At 41.8% G+C, this 26,116-nt stretch overlaps 2 protein-coding genes across 5 annotated transcripts; one reads left to right on the top strand and one right to left on the bottom strand.

The window, feature by feature from the left end:
- Positions 1–8,487: 8,487 nt before the first annotated feature.
- Positions 8,488–24,487, bottom strand: ergic3 (ERGIC and golgi 3). Of its 3 annotated transcripts, XM_071386510.1 has the most exons (14): positions 24,311–24,487; positions 22,948–23,018; positions 21,244–21,331; positions 20,840–20,959; positions 20,572–20,665; positions 20,114–20,279; positions 19,696–19,753; positions 18,208–18,222; positions 17,712–17,743; positions 17,536–17,632; positions 14,188–14,252; positions 13,806–13,942; positions 9,818–9,873; positions 8,488–9,457 (listed from the first exon to the last, which is right to left on the bottom strand). In XM_071386510.1, exons 1-14 carry the CDS (start codon positions 24,396–24,398, stop codon positions 9,378–9,380), a joined length of 1,167 nt encoding a protein of 388 aa, XP_071242611.1. In that variant the 5' UTR covers positions 24,399–24,487; the 3' UTR covers positions 8,488–9,377. The 3 variants fall into 3 exon arrangements, 2 of the variants coding, with proteins under 2 accessions (XP_071242611.1, XP_071242617.1); XM_071386516.1 differs by lacking the exon at positions 18,208–18,222; XR_011672994.1 differs by lacking the exon at positions 18,208–18,222 and having other exon boundaries at positions 17,536–17,743.
- On the top strand, positions 15,660–17,959 carry romo1 (reactive oxygen species modulator 1). 2 transcript variants are annotated; one of them, XM_071386538.1, is made up of 3 exons: positions 15,660–15,953; positions 16,913–17,043; positions 17,252–17,959. In XM_071386538.1, exons 2-3 carry the CDS (start codon positions 16,913–16,915, stop codon positions 17,358–17,360), a joined length of 240 nt encoding a protein of 79 aa, XP_071242639.1. In that variant the 5' UTR covers positions 15,660–15,953; the 3' UTR covers positions 17,361–17,959. The 2 variants fall into 2 exon arrangements, with proteins under 2 accessions (XP_071242639.1, XP_071242629.1); XM_071386528.1 differs by lacking the exon at positions 15,660–15,953 and adding an exon at positions 16,349–16,513.
- Positions 24,488–26,116: the final 1,629 nt, after the last annotated feature.

Here is a 26,116-nt window from a genome sequence, read left to right as displayed (position 1 = left end):
GACAGCTGGGATAATGCAGTTGACATAATCACAGATAGGGTATTGTAGAGCCATTTACCGTACTGGGGCTCCCAGACACATATAGGCCGAGGTGCTCCACTTGCTGCTGCGGTCAATGTGGCCATTTCTTTGCAGTGAAACCTCGAATATACCCCAGACAACACAGAAGAACATGGATGCGTTTCCCAATTCACTTTGCCCTTCGTGTCTGTGAACAAAATCTTTATGTTGAATACATATCAAAAAGTAATAGGACAGTGATGCACATTGTGATGACCTGATGAAGATGTAAGGGTTGAATATATTATCACAATAAACACATTTGAGATATTTAGTAAAATAGATTTCTTATTTGCTGATGAATACTTGGATATCCACCCTGCACAAAGCCATTAGATGTGCCATGTGCATATGTTCTATCCCTTTGCATTGTGAGGACAATGAAAGCATGAGTAGGACAATGTGACACAATGTCACCATAGAGGCAAGGGAACATGCCACACGTCAGTGTTCTCCAGATCCCGACCGTTTCTGAGAAAAGGGTGACCCCTCTGCCTCTTCTGCCACGTCAGTTTTTGTAAGACACGGAGAACGGTTCCTCACCCCCAGCCTTGCGGCCTTTTTTGGCGAGGGAAGGGTCCCTCGCAACCTTGTGACATCTCCTCTGTGTCCCCCGATAGTGCAGTGAGGAGAGAGGAGAAGGGCGGTGACCAGGAAGGGGTTTGAAATGAAAACCACCAGTTAACGTTTCTGTTCTTTTAAAGAAATCTGCCATTTCAACATTGCCGGCCTCAACAGGTCTGCTATGGGCAGGGGTTCGGGGGAAATGGGTTGTGTTGCTTGTGGCTTTGTGATAGGGGGCTGTGTGGGGGACACAGATACCACTACAGAGTGATCCAGGGTCTTCCTCTACAGATTACCACACTGGATTTCCTTATCTCATTGGTGACAGCATGCAACTGATTATTCTTGGGAAATGAAGCACAAATTAATAGGCCCATACGTGTCCTTTGGAATTTGCTTTCTCCAGAGGAGACAGGGAATGTCAAACGCAACATCAAATTGTCTATTGTTGGACAAAGTTTAATGAGGTGAAAAAACCACTCGTGCCATTTTAGATTTTTTTTTAATTAATGAGATATATCAATTGATTCCTCAAGAATGTCACTTATGAAAATTCTCATTGTGACCCCATGGACTGTCAGTTCCTCCATTGTGCCATCTATGAATTTGAGTGTGCATTTCTCCAGCTGCAGCCCTTAGCTTTGTAGCAAACCAAGTGGCTGCCGTTTATTTATTTATTTTTCATTAAGGAGTGGGCCTTTAATGTCAATACGAGCTTGGACAATTCTTGTGTTGGCTGAAAGAGTGTGTAAGATTCTGGCCCAAATGAACTCTCTTGTTCAACTTCATGTCTATGGTGGTCATGTTACTAAGATATGGGAAGTGCACAGGACAGGGAAAAAAAGAATAATGACAAGGTAAGAGAAATTAAGAGGAAGGAAGCGTATAAACTGTTACAACTGAAGGCTACATTGACATTTTCGCTTCCTCGTTTTCTTAACATAGGCTCGATTTTAAAAGAACAGGACCATTAAAGGTGTCAAAAGACTCAATATGTACGGTACTATCTATAGTTTGTCTAGGGTTAATTTAAATGTTACTCTTTTGTATGCGGCATCTTGATTTAAGTTTATTTAAAAATATTTTTTTTCATCCAGTGTAAAATCGCAGCTTTAGCTCAAAAATAATAACTATGAGCATTTGTAAGCAGTTGTGACAAATGAGGAGATGGGACATTAGTATTAAAGGTCAGTGAGTACACCAAGTTTTCAGGACGTTTTAGTGACCACCCCTACTCCCTTCTACCATGGAGAGACACCACAAGAGGAACAGAGGGGCACTGTGTTGGAATGAGAAACAGACCCCTGACTTATTCGTAATCAGCCGGCCCCTGCAGCGCAGACACACACACACACACACACACACACACACACACACACACACACACACACACACACACACACACACACACACACACACACACACACACACACACACACACACACACACACACACACACACACACACACACACACACACAGGGCCCCCAGTTGCTGAGCTCAACATCTGTTTCTGTGCACATGGAGTTCCCCCCTCACTTACTGTGTCTCTCACTATAAGACTTCCCTGTTTCTCAGAGTTGGGAGTTGATAGAGGAGCCTTTGGACTACATGGGACTCAAGTTACAAGCTGTCATTACAGTTTGTAGGTTGGGTCCCAAGAAATCACATAATTGTAGCACATGGAACATAGGTGGTCATCTAAATATACCCACACATTGAAATATATCATTGACAATATCATAGTATCATATGTATTTCACAGTATATACTCACAACAAAAACAGTTAATTATCCAAAGAAGACATATTGATGAATCAACTAATTCATGAATTTGTTAGTTGGCAGGCACATTGATGGAGGTAGATTCCCTTATTGAGTTATTATATAGAACATTCAGGGTGAGGGCACTGTTCCCAAACTGCGCCCAGTACACACACACAGAGAAAGAGAGAAACAGTGCTCCTGACTGGAGGAGAGATGAAGGAAAGAAGAGGAAGACAGACAGACAGGGCTGCAGGGGAGGTCACATGGATTACACATGTGTGATGATGTGGGTGAAAGTGAAAAAAAGGGCTGCAGGAGTTTTTGGGAAGTAAAGGGGCTCTTCTGTGAATCCTAAGGGAAATGTTACTAGGAACTCTGCAACTGTGGTGAGAAAAAGGGCTGAGCAAAGAGAGGGGGGAACAGAGAGAGAGATAGAGTGTGGGTGGGGGGAGCAAAGAGAAAGAGAGAGGTTACTAGTGGTGGAAGAACTCAGAGTCTGGAGCAATACCATAGTATTTATTTTTAGGACTGCTCTGACATAGATAGAGACAGAGAGAAAGAACGAGGGAAAAGAAAGAGGGAGGGAGGGAAAAAGAGAGGGAACGGAGAGCTGTTCCAGATGCCAGGGGAGTCTTATGACTGTATGTTCAGCGTGGCACATTGCTGCCTAGCGCTATGAGAGTCCTCGCCATATAGGGCAAAGCACTAGTCAGTTGGTGCCCGCACTTGACCCAAAACCTGACACCATGCGAGCCAGCGACATGCACAACCCCAGTCATTCATGGGGTGAAGTTCTGAGAAACACTGGGGCCAGTCTTATATGGCAAACTCCAGCTGCCGCGAGTGTCATGAAATTTAACAGCGTGTGTGCTGCTATATGGGCCCGATGAAATATGGCTTGCCAATGGAACTATGCACATAGGGGCTTTGCCCATTCAATTTATTACGAGCCTCAATTCATTATGAAACTCAATTATGGACAATCAAGATAAAGGAAATATTGGCAGCGGTGAAAACTGAAATGATGGATAGCACTGCACATGATGACAGAAATTGATTGGATATCAATCATTCATATGAATATGTATAAAATGTGTCCAATATCAATAAAATGCAAAAAAAGCTGTATGGAATTCCATTTAACAAATTATTCTGAGAGTAAGATTTTTCTTTTGTGAAAGTTCACCTGAGTTCTTTCAAGAATGGGAGGGTCAGGGAGCCAAAATTCTCATGACCCACTGAACTCCTCGCATTTCACAGCCTGTTTCACACTAAGAGTGAAGAGGAGCCCACCAGATACTCCAGACTAGCACTGCTGGACACCCTAGCCTTGCAATGTGGTTCCAAATAGTTCCAAATGATGAAAAAAATGTATGCTCTTTAGCATTTCGCCATAGCTTTCAATTTCTTTATTTACTACAATAACTTATTTTACATGGATGCAATTTCTATGTTGCAAATGAGGAGTAAGCTCAAATGCCAATTAGGTAATTGGCATTTGAGCGTACTCTTTATGTAACATAAAAACTTGACTTGGCTTACGTTACTTAAGCCATTGGCTCCCATAAGAAGTGTAGGCTGCTGACAAATGTCCTCAATCTCATGTAAAAACTGAATCCATGTAAAAGTTATTCTGAAATGAAGTAATATAGAAGTGGGGAAAATATTGTCAAAATGGAACAATGGTGTCACCTTCTCTGCCTATATCAAGCAGAGTTAGTTGTAGTCAAATAAATATATATGAAGAATGGGGGGGGGGAATGAAAAGCTGTAAGTGAAACCGACGTCAGTGTGCTGCTAACACCAGAGGTGGGACCAAGTCATTGTTTTACAAGTGACAAGTAAGTCTCAAGTCTTAGCGCTCAAGTCCCAAGTCAAGACAGGCAGGTCCGAGTCAAGTCTCAAGTCAAGACCGTCAAGTGTCAAGTCAAGTCTCAAGTCCTAAACTTTGAGTTTCGAGTCCTAAACAAGTCATAATGTGCTCTTCACCAAATGTAAAAATTTCATATTTTTAACAAGAGTAATAGTTAGTATATTACATTTATGCAAATCATGAATGCTTTTAAAAATATCTCATTAATTTCCAAATAAATGTTATATTTCCATGGAAATACATAGCCATGAGAAAGACCCCCCCCCCAATAGTGATCGACTATCGCTATGGGGCGCAATCTGGCGATGTAGGCTTGTACACAATCTCCCAACCTTAACACACACACACTCTGTGTGGTTACAGTAGGCTATGTCAATGGTTTTAGGAACAGCAGTAACATCAGGCAGGATTGGGCTACCGGCTACCAACTGCCTAGCCAGTTGTAGCTCAATCTTGGGTGCAATGATCACATTCCCGCACTGACTGACTGTGTGGAGGTTCATTGATTTAACGTTACGTTAGCCTACATGATACACTAGTAAAGTAATGAAATATTTAGCTGTCGGCTATATTAGCCACGACTTACCGTTCTTTGTGCAGCTTCAAATGTCGAACAAAGTTGGAAATTGTTGCGCCTCTGTCTGTAATTTTCTTCCCGCATGTTTTGCAAGATGCAATCCGTTTTTTGTTGATACAGCGTTGTCTTTATATCCGAAAATAATAATTTTGGGTATCATCTTTCCAAGGGCTTTTTCTCAGCTGGCACAATTTTATTGGCTGCTGTCCGATTCAAACTGTAATCCGTTAAATGAAGAGTTGATGCGCTGCACACCTTTTTTAATAGCATAATGTTTTATATTTGGGCTTGGGGAGGGTATCAAGTCAGGTCGAGTCATAACGCTCAAGTCCAAGTCAAGTCACGAGTCATTTGTGTTAAAGTCAAAGTCGAGTTGCAAGTCATCATATTTGTGACTCGAGTCCATACCTCTGGCTAACACTATAGCTTCCTCGACTTTCCCTGTCCCCATACCGGACTCGAACCAGTGGTCTTGTGATCGCAAACAAACGTGACCGTCCTACTTGACAATGTACCAACCACTTGAACAATTGAAAATAATTCAATTCAATAGCTCCATCGGCAACATTTCAAGCTAGCTGTGAAGTGAGCTTATGGCACGTTCTTATCTCTGTTACATAAGCTCTCTAAGAACATAAACTCTCCTACTTTTGCACCTGACTGTATCTCGACTGTAATTTGCTGCCATATGAGGAGGGAGTCACTGGGAGCTTTCCAAATGGCACCATATTCCCTACATAGCGCACTTCTTTTGACCAGAGCTCTATAGGCATTCGACAAAAGTAGTCTGCTATATAGGGAATAGGGTGCCATTTGGAACACACTAGTCCCAATATAGAGCACTACTTTTGTCGAGTGCCCTTAGAGCTCTGGTCAAAAGAAGTTCACAGCAACCACCATCCCCTACAGTTATCTTATGACACTCAATGCTGCAGCAGAGGACCCCTGCCCCCATCACACCTGGGTGCTACTCATGTCTCCCCCACTCATGCGCATACCCAAGACCATTTGCCAATCAATACAGCTTTAGTCTTATCCACTGTTCAATTGCTGGCCTGAGTGCCCTCTTGCATCCCTGAAAGACCCCCAAGCCAACACAGCAATCAATGAGGAATGCATTGAGAATTAAGGGTAAATAAGCTGTTTTTAAATGTTCACCCCCCACTACCTCTGTCTTTTCTCTGTCTCTCCGAACCCTCTGCCCTCTGTTTAGAAGAGGGGGTAAAGTCTGAATAATCTGTGGTCTGGTCACTTTATGTAGTCCCCCATCTAGTGATTCATTCAAGATTAGCCTCATAGATTACAAGGATGCCCAAAGTCAAATAGCACTTTAAATGCAATTTGATTATCCTGGAAAATATATTGTCATAGCGATGCTTGTCATGGATCCAAATCCTTGTCATAGATTTCCAATGATGTAAGCGCTTGATATGCAGCACTCGTCCAGGCAGAACTTTTGTTGATGTTGGTATAAACACCACAATCACCTCCACTATAAAATGACTGGTCAGTGTAGCGTTTGCACTACTACCAAGTGCGCATTTGTCCACTATGTGCACTTGGTAGTACAAAACATATGACAAATGGATGAGATGCTTGATTTATTTAATTGTAACACTGGAGTTAGATGCTGATTTTCTGGCTTAGGAAACATACAGACCGCATAGGTTTTCTTTGTGTCTCACTCTTCTACATTTCCAAAATGAAATCAAAAGTATATGACTAACTAACTGGAGAGGCCCATAACAGCTTCATTCATTCAAAAGGCCCCATTTAGCCTGGTGTTAATGTAGTGTGAAATGTAGGCCACTCGTCGCCTACCTGTTCAACGAAATGGTCATATTTTTCTCTCTGTGTGTTCAGTTGCTCTGTGAGACATTGAAGAGTAAGATAGCTGTGCAAATTATGTTTTGTGTCTGTCACAGTGATGTGATTGAAGTCAAAGTTGTAACAGTACCTTTTTTCAAATCAGCTAAACCCTACACTATAGGCCTATACTTCCCCTGTCTTTCTCCACCCCCTATACTTATGCCTTAGAGCAGTAGTTCTCAACCTGGGGTACTAGTACCCCAGGGGGTACCTGGCCTATCCACAGGGGGTACTTGGCAAGACTCATAAGAACATAGGCCGAATGATCAGTTGCACTTTGGGTAGAACAAATTGTGATTGGGGGTTCATTAACTTAAAGAGGTTGTGAATCACTTCCTTTTGAGTATCCATTTGAAATAGTGGTCATTGAATCGTGTCATAGACAATCCTATCCTCTCTCACACTCCAAATACGCCGGCCGTGATGGGCATGAGCCAGATTCACTGACATTGCCTTTCCTTTCACCAGACTCATACAGCTCCCAGCTAAGCTCAAAAAAACATCCGCAACTTTTCAAAGCCGTTTGCTTAGCGCCCCTCATGCTCTTGTGTGGATGATTGCATCACAATCCAAACGGCAGGATGTGGGAGTTAGAGGCCGAGCTTCCAGTGAATACATGCAATGGAAAAGCAATTCCAGCTGTAGACTCCCCAGGGAATTAGCATTGTATGAGTGTAACTACGGAATAAAGCATTTGTACAGGCATATTGTGGGTCAACATTGGGCCCCCATTTAAAAATAAGCCATTCAAGAGCAAGATGGCTCATAGATACGTGGCTGTGACACATATACAGGAAGTTACTCACAATAATGTTATTCAGCTGTCTAGGATGGTATTTCACTATTTTTTTTTATTCCCACAATTATTATCGTACTTAGCTGGGTATATTGAAAGAACCGGTGCTCCCCCTTGTGGCTGAAACATGAAACCTCTTTGGAAAGGATATTGAACAGTAACCTACTTCGACAAAGACATCACTGAAAAGAGACCGCTATAGGCTCATACAGCTACAGTGATCATTTGGTTGGTAACCTCTTCGTCCTTAAGCTATTGCACATGAGCTTGGAGAGGAAGTGACATTATCACTGACATTCCACAGATATCAGTAGTCCTTTCGCAACAGAGTAGACAGTAAGATCTCTAACTTGTATAGCAGGACCCATATCTTTTTATTGTAATGATGACTAAGTACTTCACACTAGAGAAGAAGTAAATTAGTCAAGGCCCAGAAGAGGGATGAAAATAAAGTCACATACAATACTTAAGCAATAAGACCCGAGGGGTTGTGGTATATGGCTAATATACCACGGCTAAGGGCTGTTCTTAAGCGCGACGAAACGCAGTGCCTGGACACAGCCCTTAGCCGTGGTGTATTGGTCATATGTCACAAACCCCCGAGGTGCCTTATTGCTATTACAAACTGGTTACCAAAGTAATTAGAGCAGTTAAAATATTTTTTTTGTCTTACCCGTGGTGTACCACAGTTGTCAACCAATCAGCACTCAGGGCTCAAACCAGCCATTTTACAATTGTATTTAAGGGTGTTCAATAAGAAACCCCTAACCCAAATAAATGGTCCCCTTCAGCTGTATATATATGAAGGGCAAAGAGCTAAAGCAAGCCGTAAGCAAGTGAGTTAAAAGAAATTCCATACATTTTTCAGTTAAGGGTTCTAGATCTCTGAAATCGATGTCACTTGTGGTTGTTCCTGGGATAGGCATTGGACAGAGGACACATTGTGTACACAAAATGTCAGACAAATCATTACATTACAGGCTGGTGTATTCAACATTTATTTGTAATTTTAAAAACAGTTGAGGACAATCAAAATATAAATACATCTCTCCCACACACAAAATAGGCTGTGTACAGCACCAGACAACACATGCGCTCACACACACGTGTGCACTCTTGCACACACACTCCTTCACTCAACCCAGGCCCCTGAATAGGATCTCAAAATGTGCAATCACAACAAATGAACAAAAACATTATTAAACTGCATAATCCAGTCTCCTCAAGTAGTCCTCTCAACGACAGGCAGAGCTTCCATCAATCTGGGATATTCACTAAGAACCAACTGGAAGCAAACAGGCCAAAACGGGGAGGGACCTACCTGAACTTGTCCAATAAGAGATTCTCGTTTCCATTGCCAAACTTTTTGCTTCAGTTTGCACTAATGAATACACCCCTGAACACACATTAAAAAACACATTCACCCTGCCTGGGTCGCATATCATATCAAATACTTAATTTGTGATGGGGAAGCAATACAGATGTAAAAGAAGGGTACATGTTTAGAAATTAAGGCTTGGGATAAACTTAAGGATAAATATGTCAACTGGCCACTGAAGTATGTTTAGGGTAGCTGAGAATGGCAAAATAAAATTTCAGGGAACCAACTGATAGACGTACAGTTTGTTAGGACTGGGGATGAATCTGGTCAGTGATTCTGTCTTTCATTCTTTGTATGGATGGGGATGTAAAACGAACAACATGGGAGAGACAGCAGTCAAAGTTCCTTTCCATATTGAGGGAGATTTTTCAGATTCTTAGTGTTTTTTGCCATGTTAGGAAGTGTGAGTCAGTTTATAGTCACTTCCTCTTTCCAGATAGGCCCCTCCAGAGACTGATGAACAGGCTGGTTTGCTCGTGTCAAACACTCCACTAAGATGCTTTGCCCAGTTCAATCTTCTTCTGGATGGCTTTTGCAGAGTGGTATATCAATGAATCAATGAGTCCAGCCACTGGGAAAAATATACAAGATACAGTATATAAAATGACATATCATTGACACACATACAGTAGAACCACTGTCCATATGGTTCATTCCAACAAATGAATAACATCTACCTCCAATACTGCATGGTACCTCAACTGAGAAAGCCATCACTAATTATAAACAAGATTAAATTATATTGAAGATGTAGTGAGTGAAAAATGTGTTTGCTATGCGTACTGCATTTGTAAAATGTGAAAGTCAAAACATCTGTGTACGCTATCCCAGTGAAAATAATAAAAAACATTGAATAATGAAATAAGCTTTATGCAACATCTTTAGCAAACCCATTACACCCTTTTGTTTGTCTGAATGCAGAGGTGCCCACCTGTAAATACACCGCCTATGATGGCACACACTCCTGTGAGAAAATGAGTGAATGATCTGAAAAAAAGAGCAAACATGTTAGATGTAACACACATCTTACTATTTATATAGGCTACACACTGACAATGCTACAGTTGAAGTCAGAAGTTTACATACCCTTATGTTGGAGTCATTAAAACTCATTTTTCAACCACTCCACCAATTTCTTGTTATCAAACTATAGTTTCGGCAAATCGGTTAGGACATCTACTTTGTGCACAACACAAGCAATTTTTCCAACAATTGTTTACAGACAGATTATTTCACTTATCATTCACTGTATCACAATTCCAGTGGGTCAGAAGTTTACATACACTAAGTTGACTGTGCCTTTAAACAGCTTTGAAAATTCCAGAAAGTGATGTCATGGCTTTAGAAGCTTCTGATAGGCTAATTGACATAATTTGAGTCAATTGGAGGTGTACCTGTGGATGTATTTCAAGGCCTACCTTCAAACCCAGTGCCTCTTTGCTTGACATAATGGGAAAAATCAAAAGAAATCAGCCAAGACTTCAGAAAAAAAATTGTAGACCTCCACAAGTCTGGTTCATCCTTGTGAGCAATTTTCAAACACCTGAAGGTACCACATTCATCTGTACAAACAATAGTTTGCAAGTATAAACACCATGGGACCATGCAGCCGTCATACCGCTCAGGAAGGAGATGCGTTCTGTCTCCTAGAGATGAATGTACTTTGGTGCAAAAAGTGCAAATAAATCCCAGAACAACAGCAAAGGACCTTGTGAAGATGCTGGAGGAAATAGGTGCAAAAGTATCTATATCCACAGTAAAACGAGTCCTATATCGACATAACCTGAAAGGCCGCTCAGCAAGGAAGAAGCCACTGCTCCAAAACCACCATAAAAAAGCGAGACTACGGTTTGCAACTGCACATGGGGACAAAGATCTTACTTTTTGGAGAAATGTCCTCTGGTCTGATGAAACAAAAATATAACTGTTTGGCCATAATGACCATCGTTATGTTTGGAGGAAAAAGGGGGAGGCTTGCAAGCCGAAGAACACCATCCCAACCGTGAAGTACGGGGGTGGCAGCATCATGTTGTGGGGGTGCTTTGCTGCAGGAGGGCCTGGTGCACTTCACAAAACAGATGGCATCATGAGGGAGGAAAATTATGTGGATATATTGAAGCAACATCTCAAGACATCAGTTAGGAACTCAAAACATCAGTCACTCTTCAGGCGCCGACAGAGATGGCCGCATCGCTTCGCGTTCCTAGTAAACTATGCAGTATTTTGTTTTTTTATTTACATTTACATTTAAGTCATTTAGCAGACGCTCTTATCCAGAGCGACTTACAAATTGGTGCATTCACCTTATGACATCCAGTGGAACAGCCACTTTACAATAGTGCATCTAAATCTTTTAAGGGGGGGGGGGGGGGGAGAAGGATTACTTTATCCTATCCTAGGTATTCCTTAAAGAGGTGGGGTTTCAGGTGTCTCCGGAAGGTGGTGATTGACGGATCCTTTATATGTTATTTTCTTACAATGCTACCCCAGAAAATCTTAGGTTTTATTACATACAGTCGGGAGGAACTATTGGATATAAGAGCAACGTCAACTCACCAACATTACGACCAGGAATACAACTTTCCCGAAGCGGATCCTCTGTTTGGCCTACCACCTAGGACAATGGATCGGATCCCAGCCGGCGACCCAAACAACGACGCCGTAGAAGGGGCAGACGGAGCGGTCTTCTGGTCAGGCTCCGTAGACGGGCGCACCGCTCCCGAGCATACTACTCGCCAATGTCCAGTCTCTTGACAACAAGGTAGACGAAATCCGAGCAAGAGTTGCCTTCCAGAGAGACATCAGAGACTGTAACGTTCTTTGTTTCACGGAAACATGGCTCACTCGAGACACGGTATCTGAGTCGGTACAGCCACCTGGTTTCTTCACGCATCGCGCCGACAGAAACAAGCATCTCTATGGTAAGAAGAAGGGCGGGGATGTATGCCTTATGATTAACGAGACGTGGTGTGATCATAACAACATACAGGAACTCAAGTCCTTTTGTTCATCTGACTTAGAATTCCTCACAATTAAATGCCGACCGCATGATCTACCAAGAGAATTCTCTTCGACCATAATCAGTCGTATATTCCCCTCCAAGCAGACACATCGACGGTATGTAAAATGGAAACCACATATCCTGAGGCTGCATTTATTGTAGCTGGGGATTTTAACAAGGCTAATCTGAAAACAAGGCTCCCCAAATTCTATCAGCATATCGATTGTGCTACCAGGGCTGGCAAAACCCTAGATCACTGTTATTCTAACTTCCGCAACGCATATAAAGCCCTACCCCGCCCTCCTATAGACAGAAACTAAAACAGGAAGCACCCGCGCTCAGGTCTGTTCAACGCTGGTCCCACCAATCGGATTCCATGCTTCAAGATTGCTTCGATCACGTGGACTGGGACATGTTCCGCATAACGTCGAACAACAACATTGATGAATACACCGATTCGGTGAGCGAGTTTATTAGCAAGTGCATCGGTGATGTTGTACCCACAGCGTCTATTAAAACATTCCCCAACCAGAAACCGTGGATTGATGGCAGCATTTGCGCAAAACTGAACGCGTGAACCACTGCTTTTAATCAGGGCAAGGTGACCGGAAACATGACCGAATACAAACAGTGTAGCTATTCCCTCCGCAAGGCAATCAAACAAGCTAAGCGTCAGTATAGAGACAAAGTGGAGTCGCAATTCCATGGCTCAGACACGAGAGGTATGTGGCAGGGTCTACAGTCAATCACGGACTACAAAAGAAAAACCAGCCCCGTCGCGGACCACGATGCATGCTTCCATACAGACTAAACTACTTTTTTGCTCGCTTTGAGGACAATACAGTGCCACTGACACGGCCCGCTACCAAAACCTGCGGGCTCTCCTTCACTGTAGCCAACGTGAGTAAAACCTTTAAACGTGTTAACCCTCGCAAGGCTGCAGGCCCAGACGGCATCCCCGGCCGCATCCTCAGAGCATGCGCAGACCAGCTGGCTGGTGTGTTTACAGACATATTCAATCAATCCTTATCCTATTCTGCTGTTCCCACATGCTTCAAGAGGGCCACCATTGTTCCTGTTCCCAAGAAAGCTAAGGTAACTGAGCTAAATGACTACCGGCCTGTAGCACTCACTTCCGTCATCATGAAGTGCTTTGAGAGACTAGTCAAGGACCATATCACCTCCACCCTACCTGACACGCTAGACCCACTCCAGTTTGCTTACCGCCCCAATAGGTCCACAGACGACACAATCGCCATCACACTGCCCTAACCCATCTGGACAAGAGGAATACCTATGTAAGAATGCTGTTCATCGATTACAGCTCAGCATTTAACACCATAGTACCCTCCAAACTCGTCATTAAGGTCGACGACCCTGCCCTGTGCAACTGTGTCCTGGACTTCCTGACGGGCCGCCCCCAGGTGGTGAGGGTAGGCAACAACATCTCCACCCCGCTGATCCTCAAAACTGGGTCCCCACAAGGGTGCGTTCCCAGCCCTCTCCTGTACTCCCTATTCACCTACGACTGCGTGGCCATGCACTCCTCCAACTCAATCATCAAGTTTGCAGACGACACTAGAGTGGTAGGCTTGATTACCAACAACGACGAAACTGTCTACACGGAGGAGGTGAGGGCCCTCGGAGTGTGGTGTCAGGAAAATAACCTCACACTCAATGTCAACAAAACAAAGGAGATGATCGTGGACTTCAGGAAACAGCAGAGGGAGCAGCCCCCTATCTACATTGACGGGACAGTAGTGGAGAGGGTGGAAAGTTTGAAGTTCCTCGGCGTACACATCACGGACAAACTGAAATGGTCCACCCACACAGACAGCGTGGTGAAGAAGGCGCAGGTGTATGTAAACTTCCGACTTCAACTGTATATGGATTTTCAATTTTGTTTGAAGCTACCTACCGCTGTTTCTCTGTGAATTTCACCATCATAGGGGAGAGTTCATATAATACAAACACCCCAGGTAGGCCCTGGTCTCCGATCAGCCCATTGGCTACTTTCTCATGTCGGGTGACAGAGAATTGGTTTGTTTTAACCACCTGTAAGACACAAGCAATACAAAAGACGTCCCTGTTTGTCCATGACGCCTAAGTACCTTTCTTAGCATGCATAAACAGTCATGCACAGGGAAATATACAACAATTAATAATGAATTCACTTAATTTAAATGTGATATAGCTATAAAAAATAAATTAACTCCATCAAATAGCTACAATTTGTAGGTATGGTCAATAACTACCCACCCGAGTTCATTTCACAGCTGTCATGTCTAATGTATACTCACCTCTCCATCCCATTTCACGTAGATGGTTGGGACAATCTTCACAAAGTACTGATACATCATGGATGCTGGAATAAAACAATTGATTGTTTTGTAATGTGTAGCGGCAGAACCCATGTAGTCTGCAGAAATGCAACATTTCACTCAGCATGAACGCAGAGTGGCGCTATAGATTGACATCACATAATTAGCAGGCATTCTGAGTCTTTTTGGTGAGCAGGATCTTTTAGCTCTGTTCACCTAAAAGAGCCATTCACTTGGCTCACAAACAACTCTTCATTCAGTGCTTAAACATTTATGAAAAGAAAAATAGCATATTTCTAATGTAAAGCCTAAAACTTTGCCCACCATTATCTCAGATCGTGAAATGCGAGTTCAAATACATTTTTTACATTACAAAATTACATTCACATCAACGGGGCTGTAGTGGAGCGAGTCGAGAGCTTGAAGTTCCTTGGTGTCCACATCACCACCAAACTACGATGGTCCAAATACACCAAGACCGTCGTGAAGAGGGCACGACAATGCCCTTTCCCCCTCAGGAGACCAGATCCTCAACAAATTCTACAGCTGCACCATCGAGAGCATCCTGACCAGTTGTAACACCGCCTGATATGGCAACTGCTCGGCATATGACCGCAAGGCTGCTACAGAGGGTAGTGTGTACGGCCCAGTACATCACTGGGGCCAAGCTTCCTGCCATCCAGGACCTCTATACTAGGCAGTGTCAGAGGAAGGCCCCAAAAAATGGTCAAAGACTCCAGTCACTCAAGTCATAGACTGTTCTCTCTGCTACCGCACAGCAAGCGGTACCGGAGCACAAAGTCTGGGTCCAAAAGGCTCATTAACAGATCATGTTGATCTGTAGGACAATAAGACTGAGCAATTAATCAAATGGTCCCCCCCCTTTGTTTTTACACTGCTGCTGCTCAGTGTTTTAGCTATGCATAGTCACTTTACCCCCACCTACATGTACAAATTACCTTGACTAACCTGTACCCACACACATTGACTCGGTACTGGTACCCCCTATATATAGCCTCGTTATTGAGTTACTTTTTTATTATTTTATTTTATTTTTAATTTTACTTTATTTAGTAAATATTTTCTTAAAACTGCATTGTTGGTTAAGGGCTTGTAAGTAAGCTTTTCACGGTAAGGTCTACTGTTGTATTCGGCGCATGTGACAAATACATTTTGATTTACAAAAAAAAAAAAAACATGATCAAAAAATGAGTCAAGAATTACCCTCTTCAGAGAATGTTAGTATAACTTATCTACAGATAATCGATGTCTGGGGCTCAAATTTGCAGTATATCCTATCACAGATGCGATTCGGTTCCCGACGTTCACAAAAGGGATAATTTCAAAAGGACCGGGTTTACCCATCAAGTGACGGGAAGTTCTGATTTGCACTGACTCGGATCTTTTCAACTCGTCCAGTCAGAAGAACGAATCTGTTGACCAATTTCGTTCATTTGAGTCAGTAATGCCCAGAGCACGATGGACCCCTACCGTCGAACGATGAACACATCCCCCCCGAAATAGGCATGATTCTACAAGCCTCTCGTTCATCATCATCATCAAGGGGTTTATTGGAGCTGTCATTCGTGACACTTTTAGAAGCGTGCTTTAAACAAATGTACATTTGTTGAATACTAAGCTTACAAATACGACTATTTATTGGTACATTTGAAACGGAGATCTAGTTTGGCCGCAAAAGGACTAGATCGTGAACGACTCTTGGCGGAATTCATTGCTTGACTGCCGTGAGTGTGATACGCACAATTCATTCGCGAAATGCAGGAACGCAAACGATTCGTTCTCGAGTTTGTTGAGCAGAGTCTGTGTATGTTATGGTTCTTCAAAGCTGTGTCCATCATAACATTCAATAGTCAATTAATTGCATTCATTTTTGCACCATGCTATCAACTATCTATTCCAGGTCGCAGTTGTAAATGAGAACGTGTTCTCAACTAGCCAACCTGGTTAAATAAAGGTGAAATAAATAAATAAAAATATCTGTTCTCTATGCTGCCTGCAGCATGATCTATTTTGCCTGCGCACATATGACAGAGTTGTTGGTCGGAACGCGTTTGAATCCTGCTGTAGAATTCATTGCAGCTAGCAGGTCAAAGGAACGACTAAAATGAACGACTCACTCAGGAAAACGAATCGTTCACGAACTGATCTTTGTCTCTACTGCGTTGGTTTCGCAATCCTCTCAAGTAATGGCCGCCTGTTAGTACAGCATTTCAAGCTACCTAGTCTCATCGAAAAGGGTTGTCTTCTCTAGTGACCGATAACTCACATTACGCAATAAACCAAGGTAAGTGCTGCTTAGAGCGAATAATAGTGATGATAGAAAAAACATATAGTCGGGCGTTAACCATCTTTTCAAATGTCTTCAAGGCCTGACCTAGGTGACATGCAAACCAGTTAGCCAGCCAAAACGCTGCTAGCTAGAAGCTGGGTAAACAGAAGCTCGAGATAAAGGGTGGACAACGTTCGTGACATTAGCTAACGTTCGCTACATATCAATCTGTTTTCGGTGGCAAATGTCTGTCTTGTGCAAATAACGTTGATAGTTTAGCTAGCTAACTTGCCGTTTAAGCTTAGCCACTGGCGTAGTGTTATGACGTAGCAAGCTAGCTACAAACGCCTAGCTAGCGCAACTGTTTCATGAACCTGCCATGGATTTTGATGGTTGTGCTTTCTTTCAATACAGATGCCAGTGGCAGTAGGACCGTATGGCCAGCAACAGCCAGCCTGCGTTGACAGAATTAAAATGGGATTCATGATGGGCTTCGCTGTTGGGATGGCAGCTGGTGCTATGTTTGGAACATTTTCCTGTCTGAGGTTAGTTAAGTTAACCCAACGTCTAACTATTTACCTATTACAAGTAAGCCTACACTGAAATGCAATACACTTTGTAAGAATGCCATAGTCTGTGCTTGGGCATTACATGTTTTTGTTTCAGCCATCCACACTGCATATTGTGGTTTGTTCAATAGAACTCGATTGTTTTTTCATTTTGTTCAAATGCTGTATTTTTTTCTGCCCTCAGGGTTGGCATGAGAGGCAGAGAGCTGATGGGAGGAGTTGGGAAGACGATGATGCAGAGTGGAGGCACATTTGGTACATTTATGTCCATTGGGATGGGCATCCGCTGCTGAGACCACCTACCATACTTACTTATAATTACATAGTGTGACTTTTGTCATAACTCATTCCCATGTCACACTTTGTCCCAGAACTATGGAGAAATTATGTCAATAAATGCTGTGATTTCAATTGCTGGTAGTAGGCCAAATGTTTGGTGTGGCGCTTTTGATAAATGGGATGACTAACCTTGTGGTGCTGCAACATCGGTGCCATCCAAAGGATTGACGATACCAGGGTAGTCTCTCCCGAAGGATAGATGTTTGATAAAGTGAGTCATGTTGATCTGTAGGACAACACAAATAAGTGCTCACATGTATAAAGAACATTGCTTGGGCAAGACAAGATTTGTCAAATGTACTTACGTTGTCTAGTCCAAAACTCTGCAGATCATGAACTGAAAATAAATTGAGACAAGATGTTAGTAATGCTGTGATCTGATAGCATCATCAGTTATGTTCTGTTTAGAGTATGAGGGCTTACTACTCAATCTACGACTCTCCCATTACAAGTTATAATTGTTGAGCCCTGAGAAATGTGATCTAGATTACTGCTTGTACCACCTCCAATAAAGATCAAACCAACAATCACACGTTGGTTATTCTAACCACAAGTTAGAAGCAGCTCTGGTGCTTTAATTAAACAGGGTCAATTCTGACTGACAACCTCTTCATAAACAAAGTTTGATATTTGACTGGACAATTTAGAAGGGAGGGATGTGGCCAGTCTGTTTGTGCTCTTATGCCAACTCATTGTCATGACAAGGACAGCAAGGGAGTAGACAAGAGCACAAACAGATCTGGGACCAGGGTAGGGGGGATGTTTACTACCAAAATAAAAGCTACAAAAAGATGGACTTACTTTCCACAGCGTGCACTGCAGAAAGAAGAGAGAAGAGTCACTATATGACGCATGTTGGGCTACATAGAAAAAGCCACAGTCCTAAGAGGCTGGCCAAAGGCAATAAGCCTCTGAAGGGGGTTCATCACATCTGGTATTTCATATATGGCCAAATTCTTATCAAAAAGGGATTCTTGTCTCTTATTTCTGCCTTTAAGCAGATATGGACAGTAGTACTAGTCTAGCAAATAAAATCAGCATTGAGCTGGTGAATCATTCTGCAATATGCTTTCTGTACATGGTGTTGATGACAAAAGACACCTTTCAATGCCTCCAAGCAAGTTGAGGGTTTAGTACTTTGGTCCTACAACTTCATCTGGTTATGTACCATGCTACTCTATCAGCAATTCTTGAGAAATTAGTTATTAGGGTAAATGAAATTACAACAGTGCCTCAATGACAAATATGTCTGTATTGTCACACAGTTACAAAGGTTACATCAGCAAATTTTTATAGTAACGACTTCTGTTCTTATGCCCGCTTCCACAGTTGGAGTGCAATTCAGACTTCTGTCAAGCCGAGTAACATTATTTAATTTGTAAAATCCATTGCAATAAATGTTTTGCAATCAGTTTGCCAAACAAATGAATACATTTCACATTCATATTTATCCAGAGTGTAAGTGTCAATGCAAAATAACTTGATTAGTATGTTAGTGTTATTAGTAGGCAACAATGATAAAGCAAGTGAGTCAATTATCCATTTACAGTCAAAACATTACATTTATATGTTGAAAAAAAGAGCTACTTAGTTTGACACATTTTCACCTCTGCCATAAAGATCAGATGTTTTCATGAGATAAAAAAAGAGCTACAATTAATTACTTAGATTGCAACAGATCCTATTAGGAAAGAAGGGAAGAAGTCTATCATAAGACAACGAAAGGAACGATGAAAAAGAAAAACATGCACCATTTACAAAAGGATTTACGAGTGTTTTACTGGAAAGATTAGTTATGGATGCACTAGAAATGCCTTTACTGGCATAGTGACTTGCAAGTGAACTTACCGGTTAACATTGGTCTTTCCTTGCTATCCTCTGAGAATGTGCTAACTACACTACAAAAGGGTCTGTACCTGGTCTGAGACGGACTGTTTTAATAAATCACAAGGTGTTTCTGGTAGCAAGTAAGCAATTTTCGATTTCCAACCCAAATCAGTCTGCTACCTGTTTGTCTTTATGCAATTCAGAGGATTGACTTTCTGTCATGGGTATTGATGGAAAACAGAATTATTTTTTTCCTTGGATAATTGATATCAGACCAGGGGACCAACCCATTTCGACCAGAGTTTACTTTTACATAGGCAGCCCAATTCAGATCAGTGTGAATGCACAAATCTGATATGGTGCACATGTAAAATTTGTGGACAGTCAGAAAAAAATATTGGATATAGAAAGAAAATCAGATTTGGGTTGTCTACACTTAGGACAGTAAAATGCAGGTCTTACCATGAACATGGGACTGCTGGAAACTCTTTCCAGGGGCAAAGTGGAAATTTCCTGCCACCTAACAAAAAAACAGACAAAGTAAAGAGTTTAAAAGAAAGTCGGACAATGAACATAATATTTGCAGATTGAAAATGTATATAAATGCATTAAAGCACCTCACAAAATATAACTCCCAGTTACAGTACACTTCCATCCCTATTTCTTTTTAAATAACCACACAGAATTATGCTCCCAAAAAGTGATGATTCATTTCAAATCATATGTTGTTTCTAACCTGACCATTTGAAGACCAGGCAATGGTTTAAACACTGTCAGCCATTAAATAAAACATCATTTTTTGGAGTATAAATCAGAGTGCGAGTACTGACTATTCTTTTGATTATGAACTTAGCCAAATTATCAGTTTAAGACTAGTTACCTTGTTGACCTCCAGAAAGCCGAAGATCTGGCAGCCCTCGTTTTTCTGCTCCTGCATCTTCTGGCTGAAGCCCTCCCTCTTGCACTGCTCGATGGTGTCCGGGTTCTTGAAGGCCCAACCCCGCCTGCGATAGGCTTCTCGTACATCATCGCAGGTGTTACAGCACCTACAGAAAAGCACAGGAAATATGTCAAGGTCACACTCAAATTTTGGACAATAGATAAGCTCATTCATTCATGGTCTATGTTCTGAAAAATATCTAAGGTCTTAAAAAGGTGGGGGGCAGTCATATTTTAAAACAAAACCTCAAATACATTGTAGCAAGTCCAATTTCACAGTCAAGGGACTGTAGTTATGAAATTGACAGAAACCCCCTTTTCCGTCATGGGAAGATGGTGTAGTAGATGCACTGTATGTTCTGTAATGTCTTGGAAGACATTCCCGTCTTGGAAACTCACTTCAAATCTTCCATCTCTGCTCCGTAGCAGCTTTCACAGCGCTCAGGATCTAGCTTACTGGGGTCAAAAATGTCACCTTCCTCTTTTCCCAAATCTACATGAGATGACAAAACAAATTCCATGACCCAGTGAAAAACATGAACTATTTAATACAATTCATACAGCTTATATTTTCCCATGAGGGAAAACCGCACTGCTCTCCATGGTGTAGAATGCTCTTCAAGAAATACAATGAAATTGCAAGCAAGCTAATTAACAAGATGGTTACCGTGCTTCTCTGCCTCTGTAGTGACAGGATTGCTCTCCTTGTCGAGCCTTTGCTTGAACAGGTTGTGTTCCACATCCAACTGCTGCTCTCCAGCAACGTCCATGGCATCAATGCTTAGATCTGAAGGACAAGGTGGTTACAAATGTCATATACTTCAACTGTGCAATTACCCTATAGCTTCATGTACATTCCTAAAGAGATTACCGAAGATTTTAAGTTGAAGTAGGCCTAACCTTACACATTCAGTTAAAATGTCATATTTTGTTCCTTGTTCATGTGACATTTTGTTGAACGGTTTATAACATCACATAAACAAGCACATATAGGGTTTAATTGTGCACATGTAAGTTAATGTGATGATGCATGCTAGGTCTGAACACAATTCATTTTCTAAAGTTACTTACAGGCACATGGCATGTTAGGAAATATCACATCAATGTTGATTTTCAGTTTGTCTCCTCGTGATGTGTCCACAAACAATTCAGGATGGACCTGGGTTGGCAGAACGATATGAATTTTTGCAAGTCATAAAGCAGTGTACTGGGCCCCATAGCTGGAGTTTCAAAGAATTGTGGGTAAAAGTTATGACAGATGGCTTAATAAGAAAAACATAACATTTGTGATATTCTAATCATCCTCAAATAGGCCAGTCATTGTATTTTAGCACTATACCCACCATTGATATGTTTACTACTCCCAGTTGCCCAGGTGGCAATGGAGTGGAAAAATCATGTAAATGTACCTTACAATCCAGAATGTTGAATATATATATATTTTTTAATGTACTCTGACGGTTGTCTGTGCGGCTTGTCCTGCAGCCGCCCTACATTTTTTACAACATATCCACATGAAAGTATTGTTTACACTACCTTTTAGAGAGCTGGTAGGTATATGGTTCTGTTGGCTTGTATTTCCGGTGTGTATTTTCAATCTACTGACACAACCGATGTAAACACTACCGAATTACGTTCCCTCACATTCAGCTAGCAGGGCAAACCTACCAGCTCTTTAAAAAGTTGGGTAAGCAATACTTTCCTTACTCTACCGGTTGCACAGACAACCGGTAAAGTTCGAATGTAATTTTATTCAACATTCTGGCTTGTAAGGAACATTTAAACAACAATGTTTCAGGCTGTATATACCAATTAATCGTGCATTACAGCCTGATTAATCAGACCAGAATTTTACTTGACATTTAATTACACATTTTTTGAAATCGCATAGGGCTTGGCTGAAAAAGTTTGAATACCACTGTCTGTCTTAAGAGTTTACAAGTGTGACATGCAAAGCTTGAACCTAAACAGAGTAGCTAGCTAGATGTTTAGTTCCCTGTTCTCCTAGCCGACTAAACTCAACGATTTACAATGGAGTTGAGCGACGACTAGTGTAAATGCAAGCTATTCTGAAATATAATGCTTTTGATAAAAACGTTATTTTATGCGATGTCGGAACTCCAGTCCGCTCTCACAATTCGCCGCTCAACTCCATTGTTCTCCTAGTTGCCTGTTCTCCAGTAGAGAATCGTTCAGTATGGTCCACACAGAGTTAGCCTCTTTTATTAATTATTATTTTACCCCCTTTTTTCTCCCAAATTTCATGGTATCAAATTGGTAGTTTACAGTCCTATCCTATCACTGCAACTCCTATACAGACTCGGTAGAGGCGAAGGTCAAGAGCCGTGCGTCCTCCGAAACACAACCCAACCATGCCGCACTGTTTCTTGACACAACGCCCGCTTAACCCGGAAGCCAGACGCACCAATGTGTTGGAGGAAGCGCCGTACAACTGGCGACTGTATCAGTGTGCATTGCGACCGGTCCGCCACAGGAGTCGCTAGTGCGCAATGGGACAGGAACATCCCTGCTGGCCACACCCTCCCCTAACCCGGCTGACGCTGTGCGCCGCCCCATGGTTCTCCCGGTCGTGGTCCGACAGAGCCTGAACTCGAACCAGGTTCTCTAGTGGCACAGCTAGCACTGCGATGCAGTGCCTTAGACCACTGCGCCACTCGGGAGGCCCTAGAGCTAGCTTCTTAACCACATACCTAGCTGGCATACCTACACTAGCGTACCTGACTATTTTCAGGAAAAAAAATCACATGAACCCACCTCCTTCGTGAGATAATATTGCAACTCTGAGAAGAACAGGATCAACATGATGAGACCACTTATGATGGTGACTGTAAAAGGGGGAAAGACAAAAATGCATGTCAGAATATCACCAAATCCCATTGATTTTTAGCAAACTATTGTAGCTAGTCATCCGTTTCCCCCCAGATGTAGAAACACTTAAAATAAGGTCTATGTTTCGTGTAGGCTTACCCTGGAGTGACGTTTTGATAACCATGTAAATCTCTCTCCGACAAGGTGACTTTTATCAAGATATATGGCTCTATTTGGAAAATAATAATTCATTTTCCAGATTGGAAAATGCTAATTAGTATCAAAACAAATCCCTGCAAGCACCTATCTTTAGCTTGCACCTTTGCTAAGAGGTAAATCTAAAGAAATGTAGCCAATGTATTAATTACTACATTTAGCTAACATTAGATAGTTAATCCAGAGAATTTTACCGTTGTCTCAATTCGGCAGTCTCCTCCAGATCATCATGTCATTTGTAGTTATTTATGAAAGCCACATTAGCAGCTAATTTGTGTTTCATTTTTTGGGGGTAAATACAGGCAAATAAATTGATGTCACCTTGTCTGAGAGAGTTACACGGTTATCAAAATGTCACGCCAGGATAAACCTACACGAAACACAGATCTTATTAAATGGTTCTAGAATCTCCTATGGTAAAATTGAATTGTGGAAAAACGAAAGTAACCATTTCCCTGTTTGACCGCTAGGTTTTATGGGTATTTCACTCATACTGTGATACTCTATAATCCAAGGATTTAGGCTCTGGCAGACAAAACAGCCAATACTACCATACAGATTCTCAATTACGGTACGGTTCTAGAAACCTATAAAGCCCTCACATCAAAATAATTTCACAAATGCTAAATATACACTTACTGTACCCTGTTTTAACAGTTGCAGCTGACAGTATTTTTCAGTGACAACACGTTTGTGTCGTCTTCTTCCGTTTACACACAGGTGTTCGGAGACTTAGCTAGCTAATTAGTACGCCTCTGCCTTCTGTCTGTTTTCCGTAAACAATAGCTCTAACATGGAAATATGGCTGTGTGGGAACCCTAACTCTATAAAAGGTTTAGTAATGTAAAATTATTTCTGGGTGATATGAAAAGGTACGTTCCTTTTGTTTCCAAAAGCCGTACCGCAAGCGATGCGTTTTAACGTTCAGAACGAACGTCGGGGCTCTTAACAAAAGTTCGCCGGCCAGAAGATAATATCGTCAATATAGGCGCTCAAGGTAGTTAGCGTCTATGAATGGGTTATGCTACTGCTAGCAATTGGGGATAGTATTAGTGTTATGCTTGTAACTAGAACTTTGCACAAAAACACTCACCCGTAGCTCCACCGCATGTTTTAATTCGGAAATCCTCAAGAGTTTTCGGATATGCATCAAATTGTTTCAGTTTATTTAGTGTGTCCATCTTCTTTCATACCATCGGCTGAAAGAATTCCTGACACATCAGTCCTCGACATTCACTTCCGGTACACAAGGCATGCATGCGTAAGGAACCAATCAGCGTTGACCGCATACGGGTCAGTATATGAATTTACTTGACTACAATTTGGGAGTTTTGTATAAACTAGCAGAATTAAATGCGCGTCATGGTCAATCTGATGTCTGCATTGGCCATGCAGTATTTACAGCAGAAGGCAGGGCATTCATACTTCTTGCTCTTTGCAGAGCTGGAAATTGTCTAGGAAGTGAGTTAGTGTTTATACACAGGGCCGGTCCTTGCCGAGACCAACAAATGACACCCTGCAAAACTAGAATAGTTCCAGTAAGCAAAATTACGTCTAAAATACGAATTTTCCAGACTTTGAAGTTAGGTTCAATTTAAGTTCTGAATGAAAGGGGGGAAGTTTTTTTTCCCGTATGTTTAAAATGTTTATTTTCCAGGACGTTGAAAAGGCATATTTTCCGGACGTTGAAAAATATGTATTTTCCTGATGTTGAAATCCGGTTCATTTTCAGTTCTGAATGAAAGTTGAAAATAAGTAATTTATAGACGTTTATGTTTGGGCCAAATCAAGTCTGGTCCAGACCGGACAAAGTCTGAACCATACATAGATGTCTATGATTGGTTCAGATTTGGTGCGGACCGGACCAAAAATATGTCATTGGACTTTAAAATCAAGGCCTGTCTGGACTGCACCAAATTTGAACCGAACATGTTTTAGGCCCACCGTTTGTAAAACAGGCCATTGCATTGCGTTATTAATCCTGATTCCTGTGACTAAATACATTTGGCTATTTAAACTCTGAATATTAGCTACCCAACTTTATCAAGAGTTATCGCGGGCCTATTTGCAATGTATTTACATAGCGGGAAATGCAGAAATATTTTATTTTTTGCTATGATCAGCTTGTCAAAAATGTAGATACAAACTTGAAACCACTGATCATGACAATAGGGTGAAACTCCTGGACATCATTTGTGATTGTCAATTCCATACTGTCCATTTTACTTTGACCTGTCCTGTTTTTAGGATATGTTGTTTGTTAACATGTCAGCGCATTGTTTATTTGATTGAGCGCCAATTAGGTTAGGCTATTTGATTGGAGAAACCTGCATGATGTAAAAAGTGTAGGTCCTCATTACGTTGTCATAAACTTTATGTCCAGCCTGTAAGCTACAGAAAAAGCCACATTATTTCTACCATATACTATAACTGATACATGATTTATGTTCGTTTTTTGGGGGGACAGAACGTTGGTGGAGCGCTGGGAATGGACAAGCACAATATTTTGTGCCTTTGATAAAGTGGGCATTGCTTACCTAAAAAGTACATATGCTACTGGTTGAGAGAAATAGTTTTTGGGCAGAATTATGTGAGGTTTTATGTGGTTTTGGTCAATTTAGCTCAGAAAAGGCTGCCCTCACCAACCTGCCGCCTAATAATGAGCAGGCTGACGGTGTTTATACAGGACCTCCCGCCTCACCCACCACCAACCAATCATGTCAAAGCGAAGCTCTAAGTAGTCCTCCACAAAGTTACACAATTTGAGAGGCGCACAGCGGAGCTGTTTGGAGCTTGATTTGGCCTCTGCATGACTCTGAAGCTCCGCGATTGAGTCACATCCTCCAACCACATTTCGGATCAAGCATAAGTTGGCTTTTAGAAAAATAGTTTTCAGTAG

Source organism: Salvelinus alpinus, chromosome 2, assembly GCF_045679555.1.
Source record: "Salvelinus alpinus chromosome 2, SLU_Salpinus.1, whole genome shotgun sequence".
Lineage (NCBI taxonomy): Eukaryota > Metazoa > Chordata > Actinopteri > Salmoniformes > Salmonidae > Salvelinus > Salvelinus alpinus.
This window is presented reverse-complemented; position numbering and strand designations above follow the sequence as displayed.